The following is a 26,383-nucleotide window of genomic DNA, read 5'->3' on the forward strand; positions in this document are numbered from 1 at the left end:
AACACAACAACATCCACAAAACAATCAAATCAAGCCACAACACAGCAGACATAAGACGAGACAATAAAAGGAAACCCCTAGAGCCAGTCAAGCTTCCTTCAAATGATAACACCCGTCTGTAAGTATTGAGTCAGAAATATTGATTGAAGTTATGGGCATAAAGCGCGTCACGTGATCATAAACTCTACTGAATGAAATGACCGATCACACATATCACCTTCAACAGCTTTGAGATCATTGAAATGGGGAGTTGGATACCCGAGAGCGGACGGTGTGGATCATGAGAGATTTCTATTCAAACTGAAAGGGAAGGGGTTGTGATGTCCTCTGTGCGTGGACGGAAGTCAGATGGTGAACTGATCCAGGTCCAGGTGCACAGGGTCAGGTGGTCATCATTGGAGTGGCAGCTCGGCCGTGTCATGAGGTTGCAGGATAAGCAGACAGCTGGTGTATTCTTGTGAAAGAAGGGTCTCAAAGACGGGAAGACGCTGCGGTTCACCTTATCATTTGTGCCATGGTGACGTCTGTACTTTGACTGCTCGCTCCAGACACGGGTTATTCGTGAGCCGGTCAGGGCGACTCTGATTTAAAAGTAAGACTCAATGTTCACATTTGGCATCTGTTTTACATTAGAATCCAAAGGAGTAAAACGTGTTTATTTTCCTGAGCGCTTTTTTAAACACCAGCGCTGGCGTCGTTTTCTGCAGTTTAGAGGTCACGGAGCTTTTTCACAGCTAACCAATGACAAGCGAGTAAGTGAGACCTGTCGTTTCCAAAAGAACATGCGAGGAAGGCGATTGGTCAAGCGCAGGATCGAGCGCCTAAATATAAAATGTTGGAGCATAGATTTGTATAAGCTAGTTTAATTTTCACTTTCACTAATATTAGATTTTTTATTTCTAGCCAGAAATGGGTATTTTAGTTTTTTAAATATGTGATAATTGCAAATGAGCTCTCTGTTTGTAATTTAAATAGACTTCCGTTACGCTGCCTATGATGCCTGTCTAAATCTGTTTCTGTGAACTGCCTCCATGCACAAACGCTGCCTTCGAAGTCATTGCCAGCTGCTATTTATAACCACTGAAAAAGCCTTTCTCGTCCAAAAAGAAGCCAAATGTGAACACAGCCCAAGATGTTTAATGCACTTTCTGTTGGCCAAGAAATAGACAAGAGCATAAAGGACTTGATCAAAACACTTAGTAAAGGTTTGTCTAACATTTTTAGGAATCTTGATCGGCAACCGCATATGAAAAATGTTACTGAAGTTCTTTGTTTGCCTTTTATCCTCTGTATTTGTCCATTCGATACTGTATGTGTGCTTATGTGCAATATGTGTCTCATTTGTGTATTATTCATAGAACCTTGTTATCCATGGATGTGAGACACGGTAATGTCTTGAGCGTACTGCGATACAGTATTTGACTGTGGAGTAGGATGAGGAGGTAGGATGTGGAGCGTTTGGGAGTTGATAAAGAGCTGCGGGATGGGTTCACTCAGTGAGGGTGGCCTGCTGAACAGTCCAGTCTTCTCTTGACAAGAATGATAGCTTTCATTTGCATGCTAAAGCTGCAGCTGCCCCTTCAAGATGGATGAGGGTCACGACTCCATCTCTCACTCCTATGGCACAATAGACAGACACAATTATACAGGGCCAAGAGGAAAAGCATTTACACAGCGCACGGGGAACCCAAACTCCCCTTGAGAGGTTACGGCAAAGAGTCGGAGAGGACTTACCCTGACAAATATCCTCAATAACAACAGTGTACACAGCAATAGTTCCTAATCTATAAACTGTGCACGGCTGTGTGATGGTTTGTCACGTTTGGCTCTCAGACGGCAGGAAAAACTGATGTTAGTTCACGTATTACAATGACATCATGTATTTAATGTTATGCACATGTTTCTCTGAGGTTTAAATGTCAGTAGCCTTTGATCGAATCAATATACAAAATAGCAAATCTCACTGGTTTAGACAAGTACGTGTGTATTTGAAATGTACATATTTAACCATGTCCAATAATAATAGCTTTATTGTATAATGCAACCGATTGAAATGTGTTTTTAACTGAATTTAATTTGTATTTACAGTATGTAGTATTTCTTTATTGGAAAAAATCAGCTTCATTGACTGTCACGTTGCTGATGTGTGTTTGTCGTTTCACAGCACTTCTTACGACCAGACCACCTAAAGTCTTGTTCCCATCAGAGAGACAAGCCAACATTATACACGTCCAGCTTGGTAAGTTTGTCCTCACAGCCTCACAAACATGCCATCCCGTTTCTACACTAAACAATGACACGGCTACATGTGTACAGACACACAGAGATGAAAAGTGTCGACAGAAAAATAGAAAAGTGATCTCTTGACTTGCTTAGTGGTTTGGCTGGAAACTCATTACAACACATGCTCTGGCGTACTTTGGGTAAAAAGGTCTGCAGCATACATGTTTTATAATTGTATTATTTTTAGGATATCACTGCAGTTTGTATGTAAAATGTCAGCGTTTACGCAAAAATTCCTTACATCAAAGGGATAGTTCACCCACAATTCTGTCATCATTTACTGGTCATCACACCTGTACAAATGACACAAAGATAGATTTTTGGCAACTGATATTTCTGGGACATCATTGACTATCATAGTAGGAAAAGGTTAAATTGGTAGTCAGAGGTGCTCCAGAACTGTTTGCTAAACAAATTTTCTTTTCAAAATCCCCAGATCCAAAAATGGGTCACATTCTTCCAAATAACTTTCCTTGTGTTCAACAGATCAAAGAAATGTATACGGGTTTGAAATGTAAAATGACAGGATTTTAATTGTTGGGGTCACGGGATGTCCCACAGAATCCACAGAGATTTCCAAAGTAATCATAACTATACAGTTGAATAAACACGCGAACACGTCAGGCACGGGTAAACATCAGCGTACACAAGAAAAGGGAAAACAGAGTCAGTATATACAGTCCTGATGATGAGGGTGAGGGAGTGCAGAGGATGATGGGAATTGGAGTCCTTGGGGAAAACACGGGCGAAATAGGCATTGCACCTCCATGCGTTTCTAGTAAATTCTGGGAACCATTGAGACCCAACATGAACCGACATCGCGGTGAAAAAAACTGTTCCATTGGAGTCTCTCTCGACGGCTCCGTTACACACATAGTACTGTCACATAGACGGTCAGGGATGAGTCCACTTCATGTCTTGTGTTAACCCTGTTACATGAAAATTTTAACAACATGCTAAAAGTGTCCGTTCCCTCTCAGTGGACATGACCTGTAAGATGTGCCTTCATGAAAACAGCACTGGTATAGAAATACATAAATACACAACAGCAAAACACTATGAGCCTCTAATCTGGGATCCGGAGACGGATGTTGACCAAAATATCCATCAGCTCACTATAAGATGCAACAAATGTGAATCACCAGTCTGCCTTATTTTAGCTCTAAAATACATGTGTTTCATGTGAATCGCCGTGTGTTCATTTAGCTCTGTTACACAATCAATCCAGAGCAGTCAATGTGTTCCTCTTTCAAACTCCCCCTGGTTCTTTTGAAAGCATTCACTTCTGTCTGCACAATTGTAAGGTTCCTCCTTCAACCTCGGGCTTTTGTCAGGAACAAAACGCACATTTAATCTGTCGGGTCCCTCTAAATGATAACACATTATTCTACACGTCGACACGAGAAATGGACTTTCAGAGTCCTTGAAATGTCAACAATCTCTCTGCGTGCTATTTAAATAAATTAACCGTAACTGTATGTCAGGATGACTTTTTTTAGCACTGGACGACAAGTCCATTTGCTCATATAGGCTTGTGCAAGTAAAGCATCGGCCACAAGTGTCTATTACAGAACTTGTCCTTGTAAGTTCTGTCGTCAGTGACATTATTGGAAGCAAGCCATGGCCTTCTTAACAGAGCCAGAACACAAAGCAAACACGCATGGGCTATTTTCAGAATATCAAGCGTGTTACTCCTGAGTAATATGTGATATCACAAGCTAATAAATGTTAAGAGATTCTTTTAAGAAACGTACCAAATAAATTAGCACTGACCTTGGCTAGTAGGATATTTGATTCAAAGTGTTTTATGTGCGGTCACATTTGTGTTTTTGAACAAAAAAACGTTTGTCACATTGCCAAATATACAGAATTCGGTTATTATCCCTGAGCAGATTTGAACTCTTAAGCAATATTTGTGGGATGTTTGAATCGCTCTTTTTAAGGCACATTGTAATCTTAAAGCAATTTCTAGGCAGATGGTCTTCAATTCTACGGCAAAATGTCCAATAATAAAATGCGGAATTCCTTTTTGAATATCAAACATGATAGCCACTCTGTTATACTTACTGAGGTTTTGCTTAAACATGCAAAATAATCACATTTATTTCTAACATGACGACGTGATCTCATGAGAACGTTTGTGTAAAATGGTGTTCTTCAAAACGTACATTTACTTACGTTTGCACAAACACTAAACGCACTAAATTCACGATACTAACGTTTTGACGACACATAAAACATCAACACTTTAGTATAGGGACCAATTCTCACTATTAACTAGTTGCCATTAGCACGACTATTATTGGCATATTGGCTGTTTATTAGTACTTATGAAGCACATATTCTGCATGACCGTAATCTACATCCCTAGTCTTACCCAAACCTAACAACTACATTACTAACTATTAATAAGAAACAAATTTAGAGTTTATAGGCGAAAAGTCGTAGTTAATGGTTTGTTGATATAAAGTGTGACCCATTTCTGTAATCGTTTAACAATTACTTATCAAGTAATATTTGCTTTGTTTGCTGCGGGCCAGAAAGGCTTTTTCTCTGACATGCTGTGACTGACAGTAGAACCTCCATAAAATTACTAGAAAACGCGAAATAATCACTAAAGGAATCCATTGAATTCATCAGATGTAATCCATATATCCAGAATCCATTCGACTGCGAGGAACAGAACCAAATCCAAACCTTTGGCGATCTTCATCTCCAAAAGGTGTGTTTGAATGAGAAATGTGCGCTTTTACGAAATGGACCAGGATAATATTTTCAGCGATCATATTATCATAAATGATTGTGATTGCACTTTTCTGTCTGTCACGTTTTTCTTTATACTGTACATATTCTTTAAGAAATATGGTTAGGTTTCGAGAGTAGGATTTGCGATATTTTCAATGCTGTATTGTTACTAAAATTGTCATTTTCCTGCATATTTTGGTCAATGGCGTTTCATATCTTTTTCCATTTGCTTTGTGAGTGGGTAAGGGGTCTTCACATTCAGTGTAGTATGCAGTAAGCAGTTCGCGTATCCTTGTTCTCTGAAGAACTTGTTGTGTTCCCATCCTAGACAGCCTCTCACAGTACAATAGCACCTGTTCAGATTCACAGATGTGACAGTGATCTTCACCTTGTCCTCCTGATCACAGGTCATCTGAGAGTGAATCTGTTTAAGTGTGTGTGATGGCTGCTGGACAGCACGGACTCGATGAAAAAACCTCCGACACACCACACACCACCCAATTCAACCTTTCAGTATTACTCAATTGTCTAGTTATCAATGGCATTGTATTATTATTCACACAGTAAAAAAACACAAGTGGAAACTAAAATGTCCAGAATATTGTTGCATTAGAGACAAATGATCAAAGCAAGGAACATTTATAATAAAGAAAATATATACAGAATAATATAAATATATCAAAATATATGATCTATAATCCAATGCCACGATTTAAATAAGAAATAAAAAAAAGTTTCTTTAAATAAATTTAGTAAAACAACTGCCAAGTGCTTTTATAAAATGGTTTATAAATCAGTTTATTTTCAATTCATACTTAATGTTTTTAATGTGCTGTTTCTCGGCCATTAATGTGACATGCTGTGTTATTATTTGATGTCTAATGTAATGCTGTCCAGGTCTTTTTAAATGGGACTTGAGCTTTCAAATGCTTTTTTGGGGCCAGTTGGATTCTTTTGTACATTTGAACCGAATATCGAAACAGATTTTTGTTATGGGGATTGCAGTGATTTATGAGCGGTTTCGAATGATTTGTACATTCTGTGACGTTTATGAATAGCTTTTTGCCAGCATGATGTTCAAATTTGACAGCGTTGTGTCATAGTGAAACTTTATTTAAATATGATGAACATCCTGAGCCCCGTGACAATGTGATCACCCTCTCGCTGTGGTGAATGTGCGGTTCGAGGTGAAATATGATAAAAGAAAAGAACAGGTACTTTGAGTGAAAAATCTCAGTGTTAATAAGAATATCATGTGAATCTTTGGCATGTTCTTTGAGCTAATGTGAGGCCATCTGCATTTACTTGAATATCCTATTTTAATGCATTTTGATTTCTTTTTGTTTGTTTGTTTGTTTTAAGTATGAGATCTATTCTGGCTGTTTTTCAGTTTGGCAGGGAAATCCAGAATTAAAAAGCTTTGTCTGGTCTGTTTTCTGATCGATTTCTTTGCTGTGATTTTTTTTATCCTTCACTTTTTTAACATTTATACAAATGTAACTGTTCTGATACTTTAAAATTGAATGAGGCTCTGACCTTCATGTTGTGCATCATTTTCATTTCTTTTCAGTCCGCTTTATATATACATATCAACACCCATATTGTTTTTCTTGTTGTGTGTTTTGTCCTTTAGACATGTCCGCACGGATCTTAAAACCCCATTTCATTCAGCCACTTTCTAGCACCAACGGGAGGAATATGTCGCAGCAAAATGATATCATTGAGCCGGGTAACAAGAATGTAATAAAACCTCCGAAACATTGCACATTACCCTTTTTCACCCCGAGACAAAGCGGATAATGCATCTCAACATTACTGCAGAAATATTCTGATTTGAAACCAGAAACAGCCTCATTCATTTGCATGTGCGGTAATAGCAGACACACAGAACGCTCTCCACTGTCTGTGCTGTTAGTGATGATAAAAAAGCCTGAAGGGGTTTTAGACGTTATTTGCATCTCATCAACATGTGTGAGAACAGAGAATCAGTGCTGTAAATACAGAAACTAATGGACGTGAGTTCACTCCAGTCATTTATTGAATCAGCTCTGCGTGACATTGCTTGTATTTATAATTCTCTATTCAGTCAGCATTCAAAGAAAAGTTTAAGCAATTTCACACCGTGGATCTAAGAGAACAAGACATTTGGATATTTAATAGATGGCTGCTTTAATCCATGTGTTGTCAGTTTTGAAACAGTATGCCGTCACTTGAAATGAAACACTTTACTACACCAAAGCCCTTGATGGATATTTTACGACTGAGAGTGATGGATTAGCGAAGGTCAAAATCTATTGTTTTCTATGCAAGAAATAAAGCATCACACTAACTGTGACTACAGTATATCCACGTTTACACATGTGATCGACGCTTTGGATACGGTGCAATACAATGCATACTGTTGGCGCAGCCATTTCTAGCGTATAATAACCGGCAATATCTTATATTATATGGAGGTACAGATCACGCTCACACTCATCGGATTTATCTTAAACCGGAAGAGAAGTCTTTATTTTGGAAGATCACATCACATATTCAAATAACACTTGATTATGTATAACATATGAGGGCATACTTATCACAACTTAACACCCCACTTGCTCTCATATACATAACACCATAATAATAATGATCTATTACTTTTCTTTTTTTTTTTCTTCCTACAACATTACATAACAAAAAAAATGTTGTACAGTAATACAAAAAATCACAAAGAGAACATATCTCAAACTTTACATACCAAACATAAACCTTTTGAATTTCTCTAGTTTGCCCTTCGATAACAACTCCCACCATGCTTTCTGTGGGACAGTATTCAATAACAACTTTACCGTCATTGAGTACTGACCGAATGAAATGATACCGTATGTCAACATGTTTGCATCTCTGCCGACAAACTGGGTTCTTTGAAAGAGCAATCGCACCTTGGTTATCTTCCCAGATTTTAACCGGCATGTGTTGACAATTACCCTCCAAATTATTCAACAACTGAACAAGATACATGCTTTCCTGTGCTGTTGCCGTCAGTGCCATGTATTCTGCTTCACATGTAGATAAAGCTACGGTTGGCTGCTTCTTTGATTTCCACTTTCAGTAAGGCTAAAACAGTACCGAGTTGTACTTCGCCTGTCATTTTGATCTGACGCCCAGTCAGCATTACTGTATGCCACAAGTTTGAGTTTTTCTTCACTCTTTTTGTAACATAGCTCATAGTTGGTTGTCCCCTTTAAGTACCTCATCACCTGTTTGACTGTAGCCCAGTGCTGTACATTTGGTTCAGACATGAATTCAGATAACTTACTAACAACCCAACTTAAATCCGGTCTTGTACATGTCATCAGATAGATCAGGCTACCAACTGCCTCACGGTACTTTTTAGGATCAAAAATCCAGTTTTTGTTCACATGGCGTTGATCTAGGTTTACAATCTGACATGTTAAATCTCTCCAGTATTTTGGTAGTGTACCTTTTCTGATTCATTGTTACAACTCCATCCACCTGTTGAAAGTCTATACCTAGGAAATGTTTTAGTTTTCCCAGATCCTTCATTTAGAATTTTGCAGTCAACATTGCTTTTACATCTTTCAACAAATCATCACTACTGGCAGCAATGATTAAATCATCAACCCAAATTACCAGTATCACCCTGTCTTTTACAGTTTGTTTGGTGTATACACAGGATTCTGCAGAAAATCGTTCTCAGTAAGGTGGTCGTGTAACATTTTGTTCCAATTTCTTCCTGACTGCTTTAAACCATACAGTGATTTGTTCAATTTACAGACAAGTTTTCCATCAATGTCTGTCTTCACCTCAAATCCTTCTGGTTGTTCTATGTATATCTCACAGTCTATTGGAGCATGTAAGTAGGCAGTCTTTACATCCATTTGGTGGAGTTTAAGGTCATTTTGTGCAGCTATTTGCATTAATGCACGTATCGAAACAATGTTTGCAGTGGGAGAAAAAGTCTCCTTATAGTCCACTCCCAGTACCTGGCTATAACCCTTAGCAACATATCTGGCCTTATAGGTTTCAGACTCATCTGCATTGTTTTTAATGGCGTAGACCCACCTACCCCCCACTGCATGTTTACCCTCTGGTAGTATGGTCAAGGTAAATGTGTCGTTTTCCTTAAGAGAGTTCATTTCTTCTTTCATTGCATTAGCCCAAACACAAGGTTTTTCTGAACTCATAGCTTCTGTGTAAGTTTGTGGCACATTACACACTCTGTAACAAAAATCAACATTTGTCAGAATCTGGTCATCAGAATCAATATCAGACACATAGTCTGTCAAATACTGAGGAGCTCTCCTATCTCTTTTTGGGTACCGTCTTTATGAGTGAGTTCATCACATCCTTCCTTGAAGTTGATCGAGGCTCCACTCGTTGTCGCTGCCTTGACAGAAAAAATGTCCTGAGGATACGATGGTATATACAGGGCTTTCTTGAGCGTCGTCATCACTTGACATCCCTCGCTGTCAATCAGGTACACCTCGGCATCGCCTCGCTTCAGCGCCACCCCATTGGCTCTGGTTCCGTCCACTAGCTCGATGCAATGTTTTTCTGACTGGAACTTGTCATCAAACTTCTTAAACTTTCTGATGTCGGTGACAATATGTGATGTCGCTCCTGTGTCAACCATCAGTCCCTTTCGTTGCAATCCGTAGATCGGGCAGTCACTTATCTTAAATGCAAACGCATCCTCGTTGTCATCCTCTGTATCTTTAACATGTTTTACATTGTCTCTCTTTTTGCGCCTGCATGATGTATCTTTATGTGTCAAACTTTTGCAGTAACCACACCACTGCCCCCTGCGACGCTGGTTCGGACATGCTTGGGCTTTGTGTCCTCTTTGGTTGCAACTGTAGCAGATTATGTCGCCCTCTGTAAATCGTTCTCGTCGTCCTCTGAAACCTGAAGTAGATGCGCTCGCTCGCATCACGTTGTCATCACTTGAGCTAGCATGAAACTTTTCGGTGCTTTCGAAACTTCTCAATTAAGTCTTGAATTCTACGAAAGTTAGGTCTACATCACCTTGTGTGATGTGTATAGTAAATGGTTTGAACGAATCGGGTAATCCTTTTAAAATCATCGCAATTAACAGTCCATAAGTAAGAGTTTCACCAGCATTTCTCAGTGCCGTAATCGCGGTCTCTGCTCGAAGAATGTAATCTGTAACAGTCTCATTTGCAGTTTTCTGCAAGGACGTTAATTTTGTGTACAAATTTACTACACTTGGTTTTCCATTACCTGCATAGTAGTCTCTCAAGATCTGCAGAGCTTTTCTTCCATCGTCCGCGGCTTCCCTCATTACAAGGGCCAAACTTTTGTCGTCTAAGAATTGTATCAATTCAGCATATGCTTCCTCGTTTTTATCATCTTCGTCATCTGCAGCAGGTGCCCGCAAAATAATCTCCTACAGCCCGATCAGTCGCAGATGGCCTAAAAACTTTGTCTCCCAAAGTTCGTAATTCTTTTCATCTCCATCAAAACAAAGTCGATTCCATCGGTTACCTACTTCTCTCCTGGGCCCATAACTTGTTGGCGCAGCAAGCAGAGATTATGGGGCCAAACTCAGGCGGCACAACAAGAACACAACGAGGCTTCAGGGACAACCTAAGCTATCAGCATACATTACGCAGTGGGGCAAAAATGGCTCTAATTATTGTGGTAACATTCATTTTCATGGTGCAACGATGTATTTATCTCAGGTAAAAATCGTTTCTTCACAAGTCCAGTTGATGGTAAAAAAAAATGTAATGCGATTTTCGTATTCAGCATGTTAAACTTCATAAAGAAATGAATGGAATGGAAACAGAAGCAGAATTTTAGATTAAGCTCAGGCAGGGTTTGATCATACGAGTTCTTTAGATGACAAAAATTCATATGGAGGTAAGAGAAAAGACAAAAAAGCATTAGGCTATTCAATATAAAACACTAAGCAGGATAAAAGAACGCATTAACATTCAGGAAGGTCATTCAATTGTTTTGGCTAATTCAAAAATCCGTATAGTTAACTCTGTGGGTTTGAGCCTGTTCTGCTGAGAATCACACATTTGAAAGATCAGATGTACAAAACACAAACTGATATTCTGTCATTTTTTTAATGAAGTTCTAAACGTGGTTCGAGAGGAGCCTAAACATTCATCATCATCAAGGCCGTATATGAGCGGCAGTCTCTGCACCGCTCCAGCGTCAGCTCTTCCGGCATCTCCTCCTATTTTTCTCTCATTCTTCCTCCTTGTAGTTTTGTTACGGGGGGAGTTAGGCTTTGAGCTCGAGCCAAACCTCGTGTTTGAGCCCCCTTCAAGGACAGCAAGCCAAGTTTGTTTACCATTATCAGTTCGACTGAATGGGCAGGCGAATTCGTGAATTCTGGGGGGAAATCTTGCTGAAGTCGATGTAATGCCAATTAGAATCTGTTCTTTGTGTTTGCTTGTTTTTCTCTTTAAAGGTATGCGTCTGATCTTAGATTGTAAGGCATTCTTTGGTTACAGCGGAGATTCTCGGCCCATCATCTACTGGATGAAAGGAGATAAGTTTGTTGAGGAGCTGGAAGGACACATAAGAGAAAGTGAAGTGAGGTACTGTCTCTTGCTTTGAAAATGTATACTATTAAAATGTGTAAAATTCTTTTTAGACTGTATGTCAAGCTTTTTAAAGGTCCAGTGTATGAAATTAAGCTTCGTCTAGTGGTGAGATTGTGAACTGCAATCAACATGTAAAACGTGTAAAAAGATGAATGATGAGTTCTCAGTGTTAAACCTAAACAGGATTATGTAAGAGCACTTGTGATCTACAAGTAAACCATAATGGAAAGAAAGACCGTCATGATGGAAGATGAATATTTCTGAGGCTACAGAGACCTCTAGTGACGGAAGTCACAAAAAGATTTAATGTGTTTGACACAGATACAGAGTTGTTATTTATTTAACAGAAGAACAGAGATAAAGTAGCATGAAAGAACACGTGCTATGTGTGTCAGTAACCTGTAGCATGTCTTTGATGGGTTCATCTTATCGTATTTCAGCTATTTTGAAAATGTAGTTTGAACCGCGTCATTCTGTCTGTTTCATCTTTCTCAATGACTCTTTCTGTTCCGATGGCTAATGCATAGCCAATAGTGTGCTTAAAAGGGATTTTAAGATGTGTCTGTTTACTTTATAAAAGTATGTAAATGTGTACGAGTATATCAACGAATTGTTAAGTCAGTGGTTCATTGCTGTATATTAATAAATATGTAAATGTCTGACCGTATCGAAATATTCTGTCCTTATAAATGATTCAGTGTGGACATCCAGCTGAGCATGTTCGATGAGTCAATAATACATCAATCAACAGTTAAGATTGTGGACATGCAGTATTTAGCATTTTATACACTGTTTAGGGTGCTTCACCTTTTGGCAAATGTACTATGCCAGTTGTGTTTTTCATGCATTTAGACGTAGGCCTGTGTGTCGTGTGCTATTCTGTGCATACATAATGAGTCTGACGTGTGTGTGTGTTGTGTTCAGGGTGGTCCGGGAGTTTCTGGGGGAGAAGGAGGTGGAGTTGTCTCTGATCTTTGATGCTGTGGAGGAGACGGACATGGGAAACTACACCTGTAATGTGGAGAATCACATCGGCCGTAGCAGTGCAAGTGCAATTCTGCAGAAGAAGGGTAAACTTTCACAACATCAGCTGATTCACCAGTAGATCCGTAAGGGTCTATAGATGTATATAGCAAAGTACATGTGTGTCACATTTGATTGTCCGGTGATGGTCATGTGACCAGTGATCATTGGGATGTTATCATTTGAAATGGATTTAAACGCATTCACATTTCACTTGTATAATACAGTGTACAATATTACAGTATTGATTGAATTTCTTCTGCCCACTCTCTTGACATCGTGTGACTGTACATTGATATACGTCTTCACGAGTGTGTGTTATGTTTTTGTGTAGATGCGTATAGGTTGGAGCTGGTCGGCGGTCTGGGTGCCATCATGTTGTTATTAGGAGTCTTCACAGCCATCTATAAATGCTATAATGTGGAGATCATGCTGTGTTACAGACGACACTTTGGGAGCGATGAAACAGATGACGGTACATTTACATTTTTAAAAGGTCAACCAAACCATAACTTCTGTTGCTGTTTACGCTCTACTTGTTTGACTTTCTTTTTACAATGTAAAGAAACCTTGTGATACAGATCTTCAACGTAGAATGTCAAAAAGATTTGTATGCACTTACGTCAAATAAAACGCAAATTTACAAGAAAAACAGGGGAAAGGGTAATTTTACAGAGAAAACACGTTATTTTACAGTTTGTTTCTGCCGCCCGAGCCAGCTGCGTCCCAATACCTTGAAATACAGTCAAAAATTACAGAACACATTTACAACAAAAATGGGGAAAACTATTTAAATTATATCCTTGTATCCTATCATTTTCTCAGTTTAGGGATTGTCAATGACGGTGTCAATAATATGGTGGAAAAATAGTCCTTACCTTAAAGTGATAGTACACCCAAAAATGAAAATGCGGGGGCCAGTTAACAACATCGCTCAAGAAATTTCTTCTGAGGAAGAAAGAAGGTCGTTTTGTGTCCCTACAATAGAAGTGAATGGGTGCCGATTGTGTTCGGTTACCAACTGTCTTCAAAATATCTTCCTTGTGTTGTTAGTGAGATCTATTTGGGCTAAGCTGAATTGCCCCCTAATAAACAACAGCACCCGTTACAAATTGGTCTATATGAAATGATTGACGTTGATCATTGACCGTTGACAAAACTGAACATGTACATGTACAGAAAACAATGATCCTACAATATTTCTATTTCTTTAAAAGGTGAATTGATGTCAATCTTCACCTTATATTTATCAAACGTGTATTGTTCAGATTGGTGTATGTTCAACAACAGTCCAATAGATGTGAACTCGTTTTCCTTACACAATGCATTCCACAAAAGTTTTTTTCATGGCTTCAGATATCTGTTCTGGATCTTTTATCTGTGCTACTCTGTATAAAGAGATATGACATAACTCATCTGTTCCTTCAGACAACAAGGAATATGACGCCTACCTCTCTTACACCAAAGTGGATTTGGAGTCGGTGGAGTGTGAGGTGAGCGAGGAGGAGCTGTTTGCTCTGGAGATCTTACCTGACGTTCTGGAGAAACACTATGGATATAAACTCTTCATCCCACACCGGGACCTCATACCCAGCAGCAGTAAGAACCACAACCCCTCAAATCTCTTTCTGTTACTCAGCAGAAGACCAACTAGACACCATTCTCAATGTTCACGTAATCATCATTTCTAGATGTAGTATTTTGGTCATTCCAATCCAGTGTCTGTTCAATTTCAACCAAACCAAACGTCATTTGGTGAGGTTATAAAGGACATAAAGTCACCCAACAGCATCTTTACGACCTGTTTCTCCAGTCCAATTAGTTAAAAAGCGACTTAACGAAACATAAAGTGTTTTCTTCCTCATTTGAAGTCATGTTATGAACTCGATTTCTTGCATCACTTAAAAGTTACCACTGCGTCGCAGTGTTTTCCTGCATTCAGCAGTATTTGTAAACATAATAAATATGCAAGACTTTGACAGCTTTATACATATGTAAAAAGATCCAGAAATTGACCATGAAATGTTCGATGTTATCAATCATCAGCATTACATTGGCCTCCGCCTATTATTAGACTTTGAGGGTCATTGCAACTTTGAAAGCAAGCTCAAGGCCTTAGATTATACATAAAAGACAAAGAAATGTCAGCTTTTTTTAAATTCAGGGATTACTAGAGTAGATTCATAAAGCAATAAGCCCCAAGAAGCGTTGTTAGGAACAACACAGAGCGGAGCGCAAAAGAATGACTTTTTTGATTGCAATACCTTTCTTTTAAATAACAGACATTTTGTTGCGTCCACAAACGTGTATTTTTGAGTTAAGCACATTCAGTGATATTACAGTAGATGTGAATAGTGCAGAGATGAACACTAGAGAGACTAGAGCCGAGTGTAATGTGACGGCTGATGTGACAGATGAACTCCCGCTGGGAAAATCAGGACACATCGAGGAAAGAAACAGCCACGAAAAATGCATCACACCGAGCTCATGTGCCGTCAACTCTTCACACTGTGTCCATGTGTCCAGTGTACTTGTGTTCGTTCAGCATCTGGACGAGTCATTGCCACAGGCTTTGTGTCTCTGCACGTATGCCCTGCTACATTAATGCCGCTCGCATTTCTTCAGGAAAATACATTTCACTTAGGACAGAAGTAGGAGAAAATGTATAAAGTACCTCTTTTGTTTGTGGATGGATGCTCAAGAGTTGTTACGTGGTTGCTGTGCAGTTTCTATTGTGTTTTGATTGGTTGCTAGGGTACAGCTATGCTGTTAATAAGGTGCGTCAAGGTTTTTGGAGCGGTTGTGGCATAATGTTGTGTGTTTTGGCCCGTTGTTGCTTAGCACTTTTCTTTCACTACTGCATTATGAATGACATGTCTCGCTCTCTGTCTCTAGCATACATTGATGACCTGACCCGGAGCGTCGAGCAAAGCAGACGTCTCATCATCGTGCTGACGCCCGAGTTTGTGGCCCGGCGTGGTTGGAGCATCTTCCAGTTCGATCCTCGGCTGCACAGCATGCTGGTGACCGGCGAAATCAAGGTGATCATGATCGAATGCTCCGACCTCCGCAACGTTATCAACTACCAGGAGGTAGAAGATCTGAAGCACACCATCAGAGTGTTGACCGTTATTAAATGGAGGGGGCCAAAAAGCAACCAGCTCAAATCCAGGTTTTGGAAGCAGGTCGTGTACGAGATGCCAGCCAAGAAAAAAGAGAGCGTGTCACGGCGGCAGGTGTTGGACTCGGGCGAGCAAGGGCTCTTCGGCGACCTGCAGGCCGTATCCACCGTCGCCATGACGGCAACCTCAGCATCGCTGGTGCCGGCTCACATTGAAATTCCAGACTATAACGAGCCCGCCCACTTGCAAATGCGCCATTTCTGCCGCAGCTACGAATACGAGCTGCCCACTTCTGCGATAGCCACGCTCAGCGGCCGTCACGTGTACTGCAATCTGCCAATGACGTTGCTGAATGGACGCATGACACAAAATAACATTGGGAAAGCCAAGAAGGACATTCACTTGAACAGCACGTTCATGCCGCTGCCGGGTCAAGAACTCTCCAGTGATATCTGGTAGAACATCACACAGCAATCGCCCGCTGGGCCAGAACCATAGCTATGCTGTTTTGACTTTTCTTTTACTTTCTCCATCCGCATGACGTCATCTTACGATTAGAAAAATCGAATAAAAAAACATAATGGTTTCTCTTTTTTTCTTTTCTTCAACTACCTGTTACTGTAAGTGTTTTGATACTTTGTTCAGAAAGACGAAGAGCTATTGATATTGATTTCGTACTTGAATTTCTTCTTTTTCGAAGACCAATAATGACCTTGTATTTGATGTTCAAGGTATTCATACTATGTACAGTGTCATATCGATTCTTTTGAAACACAACTACTTATTTGGTTCGGTTTCCGAAAAAATTGATTATGACTTTGGTTGTCGCAGCACAATAATGTAAAGACACAAATACTCTGAGCTTTAAAGAATATTACGTTCTATTTATGCAAATAAGTACTATTCCAATGAAATAAGCACATTGATATTGTTTGTAGCCGGTTAGGAGGATGTATTTACATATTTTATACCTTCGACCATATACCATCACAGAATTATGTTTGTTTGTTGGATTGTTTATTTATTTCTTTTCTCTGAGCTTGCTTTTTTCTCACTGCCTCATTGGATGTTTATATGATGTTATCTGGTATTAGATAAAAACATTCAGTGCTGCTAATGAATAATATTTCAGTCAGTTTGATCATTTGCATACATATTTCACTTCACATCATTTAGATGTGAATGCCATGTTGCTCTCTCTCTCTCTCTCTCTCTCTCTCTCTCTCTTAAATCTATTTTCATTTTGCATTTGCACAGTTCCATCATTTTCCTTTTCAGATTTGATGTATGGCACTTCAATAAAAACACACAAGAGAAAGGTCCTTTATCTAGCCCGATTGTTTTTGAAGGAGAAAATACAATATTTGTAATATATACATTGAAAAAAGGATCCTTGGTATCAGACAGCAAATAAAGGAATATATGAACAACTCTGTCTGAGAGATGTTTTATTTGGGCCAAAACCCAACTGGTAACAGTTTCATGAAAGCATTATGTAAGCAGAATGTAGTGTTTATTTAGCCTTCAGTGTTTTGTTTGCTTTTCAGTAAAGGAAGGGGCAGTTTTTCACTTTCTGCTCGTGCTCCGGGTTTCCTGTGTTTGTCCGGTATGATCACATACTCTATAACGCTGAAGGTTTAGCTCATGAATATTAAGTCTTCGAGCCTCATTAATATTTAAAAGTAGACCGTTCACTAGAGCGGGATTCGCTAGTTTTGCATGTCGATGAACGCCTACTTATCTATTTTAGCCAATCGGGTAATGGTACCAAGAGAGCGTCCCGTTATGTGATTAACATTCATGAGGTGTCGCCTTCGCTATAGTAGGATTGTGCGCGTGCCGTGGAGGAGCTGGAGATGGGCAGACATACTGTTCCTCAAACCATGAACAGAGAGCAAACTATGAGACTTTAGCAGTCGAGCTCTTGAAAATGGCGAGAGACTTTACAACAACGAGTTTGAGCAATATCGACCTCGCCTCCTTACGGGTAAGTGCTGTGGTTGAATTCTGTTATTTATTAGGCCTACTTTGTTTTCTGTGTTTTTCCCAGACGCGAGATTCTTCGAAGACCGACAAAAAGTGTTTTCCGAGGAAAAGTTACTTCAGCGGGCGACTGAACTTCGTTAAACTTTGCTTTTCGCGACGAGACCATTCTTTAAACACAACTGTCAATCATTATTTACATATTTGATAGTGTCACTTTTTCCTTTGTTTTTTGTGTTGTTTTCCGCTTTTCTCTTTGTTTATCTTTGTGAGTATTGTCATGTTTTACTTCAATAAAAACGTGGCGGTGTCTAAAACGCACCGTGCTGCCTAACTAGACAATTCCTGCAGCTGTCTACCTAAACATGATTTAGCCGTCATCACAATCTCCAGACGTGTCTTCATAGACAGCATGTTCTGGGCGTCATAAAACATCATACAGTAGGTTGATGGTCCAAAACTGCTGTCTACCTAGTCAGCTGACCAAGGAGCTTTCTTAATTCTGTAGAATTGTGTTCGTACATCATTTGTGACCTAGTGAAAACACTCAATGTGGACACCTTACAGTGTTTTCCTGTTGTTTTTAGGATCCTGCGGGGATATTTGAGCTCATCGAGGTGGTTGGCAATGGAACTTACGGGCAAGTCTATAAGGTTTGTGGCGGCGTCTCTTTTGATCTCTTAGATTTTTGGCCGTTCTTCACATTGGATCATAAATATGTAAACTGTAGTAAGCGTAACCATGTGTCTTGTGAAATGACCAGTGTTTGCTGTTCATCTTCTGTGTTTCACATCTGTCCGTATGCCAGTGTTGCTCACATGACTGAACGTGTAGTTTTGCTCTTTGACACCCTTTGGGTGGAGCTCACTTCCTCATGAACGTCAGGATGTGTTCAGATGAAATCGAGTGTCTTTAAAGATGCGTGATGGAGATGTAGGGCACGCTGAAACATCCCGTGCTGTTTGATACGTTGTTGACACATTCTCAGAGGTTTACAGACATGTGTGTTTGATTCAGATCAGGGCGTATCTTGCAGTTAGTTTAACAGAAGAAGTCGCTCACGCTGAATCTGCTATATCCAAAACAATATTCCCATTGTGGCTCATGTTGTGCAATGAAATTCACTCTGTGACCCACTGTTGTTTTTCCCCTGTACAGCGTTCTTCTGAAACCCTGCTGTAATAGATAAAAGCATTTTAGGGACATATACAGGACATATACAGATTGCATTTGTCTGATCATATTTGGGACATATTTAATCATATTCTTTCATAAATCTGGTTTGTGCTGTGTTTTTTGAGTTATTATGGCTTAAATCGAAACAAACCAACTGCAGTTTAATTGATATTAATTGGAATTCACAATAAAAAAACATGATTTATGATGACAAATGATTTTGTAGTAGAGCAACTTTACAGCAGCATTTGTATTTGTAGAAATCTAAGACCAAGGCTAATACAAATATAAATGCAGAAAAATGAATCACGAAAACGTGTCTTATGATGTTGCCATTTATAACTGTGAAAATGGTAATGAACTGTCTTTAAGATATTAGACATATTAAAGTATCACTGACATAAATATGACAGTATAAACCCAGTCAGCAGACCAAATGTAATAATCGGGTAAGATTGTTTTTTATGAAATACGTGTTACTACAGACGGAAGACCCACAATAAGTTCAGGTCTGATCCACCGTGCTATCATCTACACCAACAGACTTATGTTTATTCTAAGCTTGCACACTGCAGTTTCACTTTTAAAATGTGCAGGACTTTTATTTCAATGGTATAGATTTTCTGTCGATGAGCCCTTTTCAACGGTCTGACCGAGGCGTTCTACGAATGCTGTGGAACGGTTACAGATACATTTACACTTGAATCTGGTTCAGACGGCAAACTCACAAAAATCTTGCAGTGCAAGTCATATATACCAAAACCTTTATCCAGACTTTAAGAATCAGGTAATTTGGCTTTTGTTGTCTTTAAAGAAAGAAAACTTCCTCTTTTTGACTTCCTCATTTTAAACTTACCTTAACGAGATCAAATGATTATTCATGTACATTTACATTTAGTCATATAGCAGACGCTTCTATCCAAAGCGACTTACAAAGAGTTCAGGGAGCAATAAGCGATATGTCTTAAAAGTGCAATAGTACAATAGGAGCTAATACAAAGTTACAACAAGACCACTACCTTTTGAGAGAAGAGGGTTAGTGTACTTTTTTTCTTTTCTTCCTTTGTCTGTCAAGTATGTACATACTCATGTATTTGAGGGAAACTTTGTGAGGCCAAAATAAACTTCTAATCCTAATCCAGCTGTCATCTCTGTGCGCTTTTCTTTGACTTTTTTTCAACAGCACTTCCTGTTTATGGCCCAGACATTTAATACAATGTGACGCGTCTCAGGCATCCTGGAGAAACATGAGGAAATCCCCTCAGACAGAAATATCATCTGAAACCATGTGTCTTCTGCTCAGTTGAATCCTTTGCTCTTTTCCCCTGTACTGCGTGCACCAGAATGTGTATGTTACGTTTTTAGATATGAAAAGTCAGTGTCTCTAGAAAACAAGCTGACTGGGTCAGTAAAGCAAACAGAGCCACAGCGTGTACACATTTCAGCACACCTGACAAGGACACAGTAGAAAACATACATTTTTCCTTTGAAAGTTTCACCAACGCACAACAACGTCGTCAAAACGTTATTAAACGCTGTATTACACATGCCAGGCCAGTAGTTGGCAATGTCACCTTGTAAAGGAACCCTACACGCCTGTGCACAGACACATATCCAGGTTTGGGTCGTGGGTGTTTAGGATTGAATGGAAATGATGTGTCTCCACTGCCTGGAGTGGTGCAGTACATCAAAACTTTGCTAGAGATATTTTCACAGTCCTGCATGCCGCCATTATTGTAGTATCATAAAGTCACATATTCAGTAAAGTAAATATTTTCAGTTTGAAATGTCATTTTTAAATCCTCTTTTTATTTAACGCTTATGTGATGTTGCCAATGCTAAGAGTTGTTCAGTGCAGCCAAAATGAGGAATTATCTCATTATTTACTCACCTTCACATCATTCCAAACCTACATGACTTCCTTTCTTCTGAAGAACACAAAAGAAGATATTTTGAAGAACCACTGAGAACCATTCGATGGACCACTGAGACTTTTCTCAAAATGTCAAATGCACGTTTGAAACGACATACGGGTGAACAATGATGACCTCATTTTTCTTGGGTCTTTGGGTGAAACTGTGCCCGAAAAGAGACAGTTTGCTGTTTTTGGTTTATGATTGTCTGTGAGGTCATGACACAGCAGCTAATTGTTCAAACACTGATCTGAAAACATTCCCTGTCCTCCGGGTGACCCCACCCATTTCAAGAAGAAAAGCCATTGCGCTCATCATGATCATCTGTTTCTTGAGCTCATTGCAAAACCTGTTAACACTTTGTGGACGTCATGCTGCTGACCATCATTTGGTAATCTGCGTACAAAGTTCACATTTGTGTCCCCTTTTAAAACCAAAAAGACACAAATACCATGTTCCTTACAGAACAACATAAATGCTAAAAACAAATGTAAACAATTTAGCCAGGACAGTTTGCTGATGATTTGTTAGCGAATGGACTTTACAGAAAAGTAAATGTTTTAGATGTCGTTCTAGTTATTTGGTTCAACACATGAGAAGATAACTGTGGGTGCGACTGGGTATTTCTATTTTAGAAATACTAAACTTGGTTGAAGGTTTTAAACATCCTGCCTCATTTACAGTAAAAAAGTTCAAACTTTAAAACCGTTGAGGTGAGAAGACATTTGTTCTACTGCCATGTCTGAAGAATCTATTGTGAAAAGTGCCCTGTAGCTGGAAGATGACTACAGTTTCTTCATCATTCTTACAACATGTGGTTATAGCAACAACACATGCCCCGGCCCATTTAACTGAAAACTGGCAGCGTTTTCTCAATGACTCTGTTGAAATGTATAAATGTGAATTACACAGTTCATGGGAAACTGGAACGTGAACACAGAAGAGGAACTGTTGTCATTTAAAATGCAACAGAGGACATCGGATGAAACATATAGTGCCGTTTTTAGTTGTAATGCTAACAGTAGAATTTAGTCCACTTATATAGTGATATATATTATATAGAATATAGTGTGAAAACACTCTTATTGACATAAAACTTTGAATCATATATTTTGTATATATAGTAAAGTATGTTTTTATAGCACATTGGGACTCTTTCATCTGAAAAGATCCTCACGATGAGCCCTTCAGCAGGGTCACATGCTCATATTTCTCACTGACGTCCTTGTGTTTGACAGGGTCGACATGTGAAAACCGGACAGCTGGCTGCTATTAAGGTCATGGACGTGACAGAGGTATGATCGTCTGTCTGTAACCCCCTACAAGACGTTGGGCTCTTTAGGTGCACACTGATTCAGAGTCCACTTTAATGCTGCGTCCCAATACACCTACTTATACTATGCCCTTAAAGTATGTACCGCTTTTGTCATGTAAAAGTATATACATTTTAGTGCACTGAAAAACTGAATGCACGCACCCGGACATATGCTGCATCCCTATCCGCAAATAGCATTCGAAAATAGGGTGAGTATGTCCCAAATCGTAGTATGTTAAAAAGAGGAAACTAAAGATTCCCGGATGGTCTACTACTAACGGTAGAAATTGGAAGTGCAGAATGATGCACACTAACGGCTGATATTACCCACAACTCACCGCGAGGGTTTATTAATAAAGTTAATTGATAAATATAATTAAAGAGTTAATATTACATATGAAACGATAAATGGAAAGAAGAGCTGTATTTTAATGTGTGACAGTTAATGTCCACAATGTTGTCGAGGCAACAACGGACACTTCCGTTTCCTGTTATACACACTAAAATGGATATACATTTCTATAACAAAAACGGTACATACTTTTAGTACATAGTATAAGCAGGCGAATTGGGACGCAGCAATACTAGCGCGAAACAGAAGTGGCCTAGATGACACTGTGATCCTTAACTGTCACTAACATCAAAATACAGCTCAAATATTGATTCGTATATAATTGTGTATGTCATTTTTACTGTATGCTTGCATTTATTGATTTAGTCAAGTCACTATATGCACTATATGTAAATTCCTATATGCAGTGTTAATTAAATAAAACTATAAAATTCTGAAAAAAACCCTGAGGATGGGGTTCAAATCAGATGAATACAGACTTATGATGACAAAAATGACATGAGCATTTTTATATAATTAAAGGAGTATGATTTTTAAGTATGATTTTCTCAGACAGCTAAACTAATTTCAGACATAAAAAATGAACTGTATATTAAATACATGATATTTTAAAATATCATGTTTTATATGTCATATTTACGTTTGGATTGCTCCGACTGTATGTATGTGAGGAGGCTCAAATGAAAAAGGTTGGCAACCACTACTTTAGATTAATTGATTATTTGTGGTTTCTGAATTTGACCTTTAAAACGGTGAATGAAATCTCGAAAAGCTTAGTTTCCTGTTCATCTTGTCTGGAGGTAATGAAGCGTTCCAGCAGATATTTGAATTCCTCTTCTTAATCCATGGCTTCCATACCCACCTCTCCTTTGCTTTCTCTCAGGATTGTGTTTCGTCTGTAAATGCTCTTCGTATACGAGTCTCGAGCTTTTAAAGATCTTTAGCTGTTAAAGTTCATTTGTCTAAAAGTTTCCAAACTGTGGATAATGGATGGATTTTTTTAAATAAAATATTTAGTTACAGTTGCATATTTCTCCCACTATTATAATGACTTTATGCTTAATTCACAGTCCAAGGGTTTTCTTCTCTGGTGAAAATGTGCTTATTTTGGAAGGACCCCTATAGAAACGTCTTTGCTTTTTTAATGTGTTTCATAGGAGGAGGAAGATGAAATCAAACTGGAGATAAACATGTTGAAAACTCATTCCCATCACAGGAATATAGCCACATATTACGGTGCTTTTGTGAAGAAGAGTCCTGCCGGTCAGGACGACCAGCTGTGGGTGAGTTACCGCTGAACACAAATAAACATCAGCCTCATCACATCATGTCCTGTTGAGACCAAACTAGAACTCTCTAGTCTCAGAAATAGTCTCTAGTCCGACAGAAAATACATTTCATCAGTTTTGTGGAATCAAACCTTTGTACATACTTCTAATTTGGTCAAATAAAGTTAAATGAGATCTTAATGCAGATCTCTAAACATGAAATATCAATCTCGGTCAGTGGTAAGAGCGTTGCGTTAACAAAGCAAGGTTGTGGGTTCGATACCCGTGTATAAATGTATAGGATAATACAATGTAAGTCACTTTGGATAAAAGCATCTGCCAAATGCCTAAATGTAAATGTTGTTAAGCTCGTACCGATGAAGCGATGTTCTTGAAAACACCTCACGTATGCTGAAGTATAAGTTTGTAATGATCCGTCAGCTGGTGATGGAGTACTGTGGTGCCGGATCAGTCACAGATCTGCTGAAGAAGACCAAAGGGAACTGTCTTAAAGAGGACTGGATCGCTTACATATGTCGTGAAGTGCTCAGAGTGAGTACACTACAGATCCTGACACGGAACTGTTCTTTCACACCAAGAACGATAACTTTAGAAATGAACTTAAAACAAAATGTTGAACAATATGGTTAGGATCACTTTCAGAGTGGCTTTTTATCTGATGAACAATAAAAACATTGACCGCTATATAAAATCCATTCCATTAAAAATGTGAAACTGCAGCACACGAGCTTAAAATGTGTGACCGCTAATAGAGTTATAGATATCATTCTTGGTGTGAGAAGGTTTGTTGTATTATTTACACGCCCTGGTCATTTCAAACCCGTATGACTTTCATTCTTCTGCAGAACACAAAAGAAGACATTTTGAAGAATGTTGGTAACAGAACAGCACTGCCTTCTATTGTAACCAATGCATGTGAATGAGGGCCTGTGAACAACATTCTTCAAAATATCTTCTTTTGTGTTCGGTGCAAGAAAGAAAGTCTTACAGGTTTGAGGGGAGTAAATGACGACAGAATCTTCATTTTGTCAAAATGATATAGATGTATGCTGTTTTGTTAGATTGTTTGCAATAGTTCCTGTTATTTGTCATATATATTTTTTACATTTTAAATTCATTGGTGCTCTCAGGGTCTGTTACACCTGCACTCACATCATGTGATTCATCGAGACATTAAAGGACAAAATGTGCTGCTGACAGAGAATGCTGAGATTAAACTCGGTAAGACAGTGTGTTTGCAAAACAACATGTGTACGTGACAGGCAATGTACTGGTTATATACTCTCTTTAACTTTCTGTAATTCACTTTAACCTCTAAAGCAAAATCACTTGTTTTTGCTTTTTACTGTCTATCATGTTTTTGTAAACACACTCTTTATTTCTCTCATGACAGATACTCTCGACACATACCATACATTTAATGAACAATTATATTTCATCAGTCAGTGTCAATGAACTCAATACATCTCTATGTGTGAATATATGTCTGAAGACGTTTTCTAGCATTGGTTTTATTTCTGTGGTGCCAGTGGATTTTGGAGTCAGTGCTCAGTTAGACAGGACCATTGGAAGAAGAAACACGTTTATTGGGACGCCATATTGGATGGCACCAGAAGTGATCGCGTGCGATGAAAACCCAGACGCTACATATGACTACAGGGTGAGTAGAAAGACCACGATCCTTTCTCCCTCTTATTTACCGTTAATAACATTTGTTAACTAAGCAATCGGGAATGGTAAGTGAAGACACAATTTACAAGTTCATGTCTGAACCTAAAGAGACTTGGAAATGTGATATGTATGTCACTCAGCTCCGACTTGCACTTTCTGATAGTCATTTTGCAATCTGGCAAAGATGCGTTCATGCCATGTCATAATTATCCTAATTGAAATTTGAAAACGTGTGACATTCTTGTCTGAGCTGTTATCATCCTCTGAATGTTTCTATGGCAACACTTATAGCGTCAAAGCCAATCTGTTTAAGATAATGTTGTCAACTGCAATAAACTGCATTCAATTTGTTCATATTTGTGTTGAGACATTTGTCTACATGTACAAAACTCAATTATAGGATTTGTTTTTGACATAAATATTGTGATATAATTACTTGCAAGTTGTACGAGGGCGCTTCCTCGTAATTACTATAATTCAGTTTATCAACAAATTCTCATTCTCAAGAGTGGCACACATCAAAACCATGTGTATTATACTCAGTTTAAAGTTTTACCTGTATAATTGTAAACATTGTATGATTTCATACGCTCATGAATGTCTTGTTGTAGAGTGACGTGTGGTCTCTGGGCATCACAGCTTTGGAGATGGCTGAAGGAGCACCGCGTAAGTCAAAACAAACAATTATAAAACTCATCAAAACAGATGCATGAGTTACATGTGTTTCTCACGACTCTCCTCAGCCTTGTGTGACATGCACCCAATGAGAGCGCTCTTTCTTATTCCACGAAACGCACCTCCCAAACTGAAGTCCAAGAAATGGTAAGATCACTTTTGGTCTATTATACTGGATAATTGGACCAGCGCATGCTGAAACATTTCTGATTTAATTTATGGTCATCATTAGATCCGTTAATACTAGCA

At 38.9% G+C, this 26,383-nt stretch overlaps 2 protein-coding genes across 3 annotated transcripts in view; both read left to right on the plus strand.

Annotated features, from left to right (window-relative positions):
* The window catches only part of il1rapl2 (interleukin 1 receptor accessory protein-like 2), a 158,138-nt gene extending 140,953 nt beyond the window's left edge, over positions 1–17,185 (plus strand). Inside the window, exons 6-11 of one of the 2 annotated variants that reach the window (XM_079479137.1) lie at positions 2,165–2,239; positions 11,480–11,609; positions 12,540–12,685; positions 12,973–13,113; positions 14,067–14,237; positions 15,534–17,185. In XM_079479137.1, the coding sequence (XP_079335263.1) occupies positions 2,165–2,239; positions 11,480–11,609; positions 12,540–12,685; positions 12,973–13,113; positions 14,067–14,237; positions 15,534–16,219 (1,349 nt within the window). In that variant the 3' untranslated portion in view covers positions 16,220–17,185. The remainder of the gene's footprint in view (positions 1–2,164; positions 2,240–11,479; positions 11,610–12,539; positions 12,686–12,972; positions 13,114–14,066; positions 14,238–15,533) is intronic. The other variant, XM_079479136.1, reaches the window with a different exon arrangement.
* Positions 17,186–17,582: 397 nt separating this feature from the next.
* The window catches only part of LOC306907193 (mitogen-activated protein kinase kinase kinase kinase 4), a 30,589-nt gene continuing 21,788 nt past the window's right edge, over positions 17,583–26,383 (plus strand). The window contains exons 1-9 of the mRNA XM_079479138.1: positions 17,583–17,747; positions 18,331–18,396; positions 22,071–22,127; positions 23,657–23,782; positions 24,209–24,319; positions 24,919–25,009; positions 25,318–25,448; positions 26,071–26,125; positions 26,203–26,281. Coding sequence (XP_079335264.1) covers positions 17,691–17,747; positions 18,331–18,396; positions 22,071–22,127; positions 23,657–23,782; positions 24,209–24,319; positions 24,919–25,009; positions 25,318–25,448; positions 26,071–26,125; positions 26,203–26,281 — 773 coding nt within the window. The 5' untranslated portion in view covers positions 17,583–17,690. The remainder of the gene's footprint in view (positions 17,748–18,330; positions 18,397–22,070; positions 22,128–23,656; positions 23,783–24,208; positions 24,320–24,918; positions 25,010–25,317; positions 25,449–26,070; positions 26,126–26,202; positions 26,282–26,383) is intronic.

This window comes from Barbatula barbatula (genome assembly GCF_947034865.1).
Source record: "Barbatula barbatula genome assembly, chromosome: 18".
NCBI lineage: Eukaryota > Metazoa > Chordata > Actinopteri > Cypriniformes > Nemacheilidae > Barbatula > Barbatula barbatula.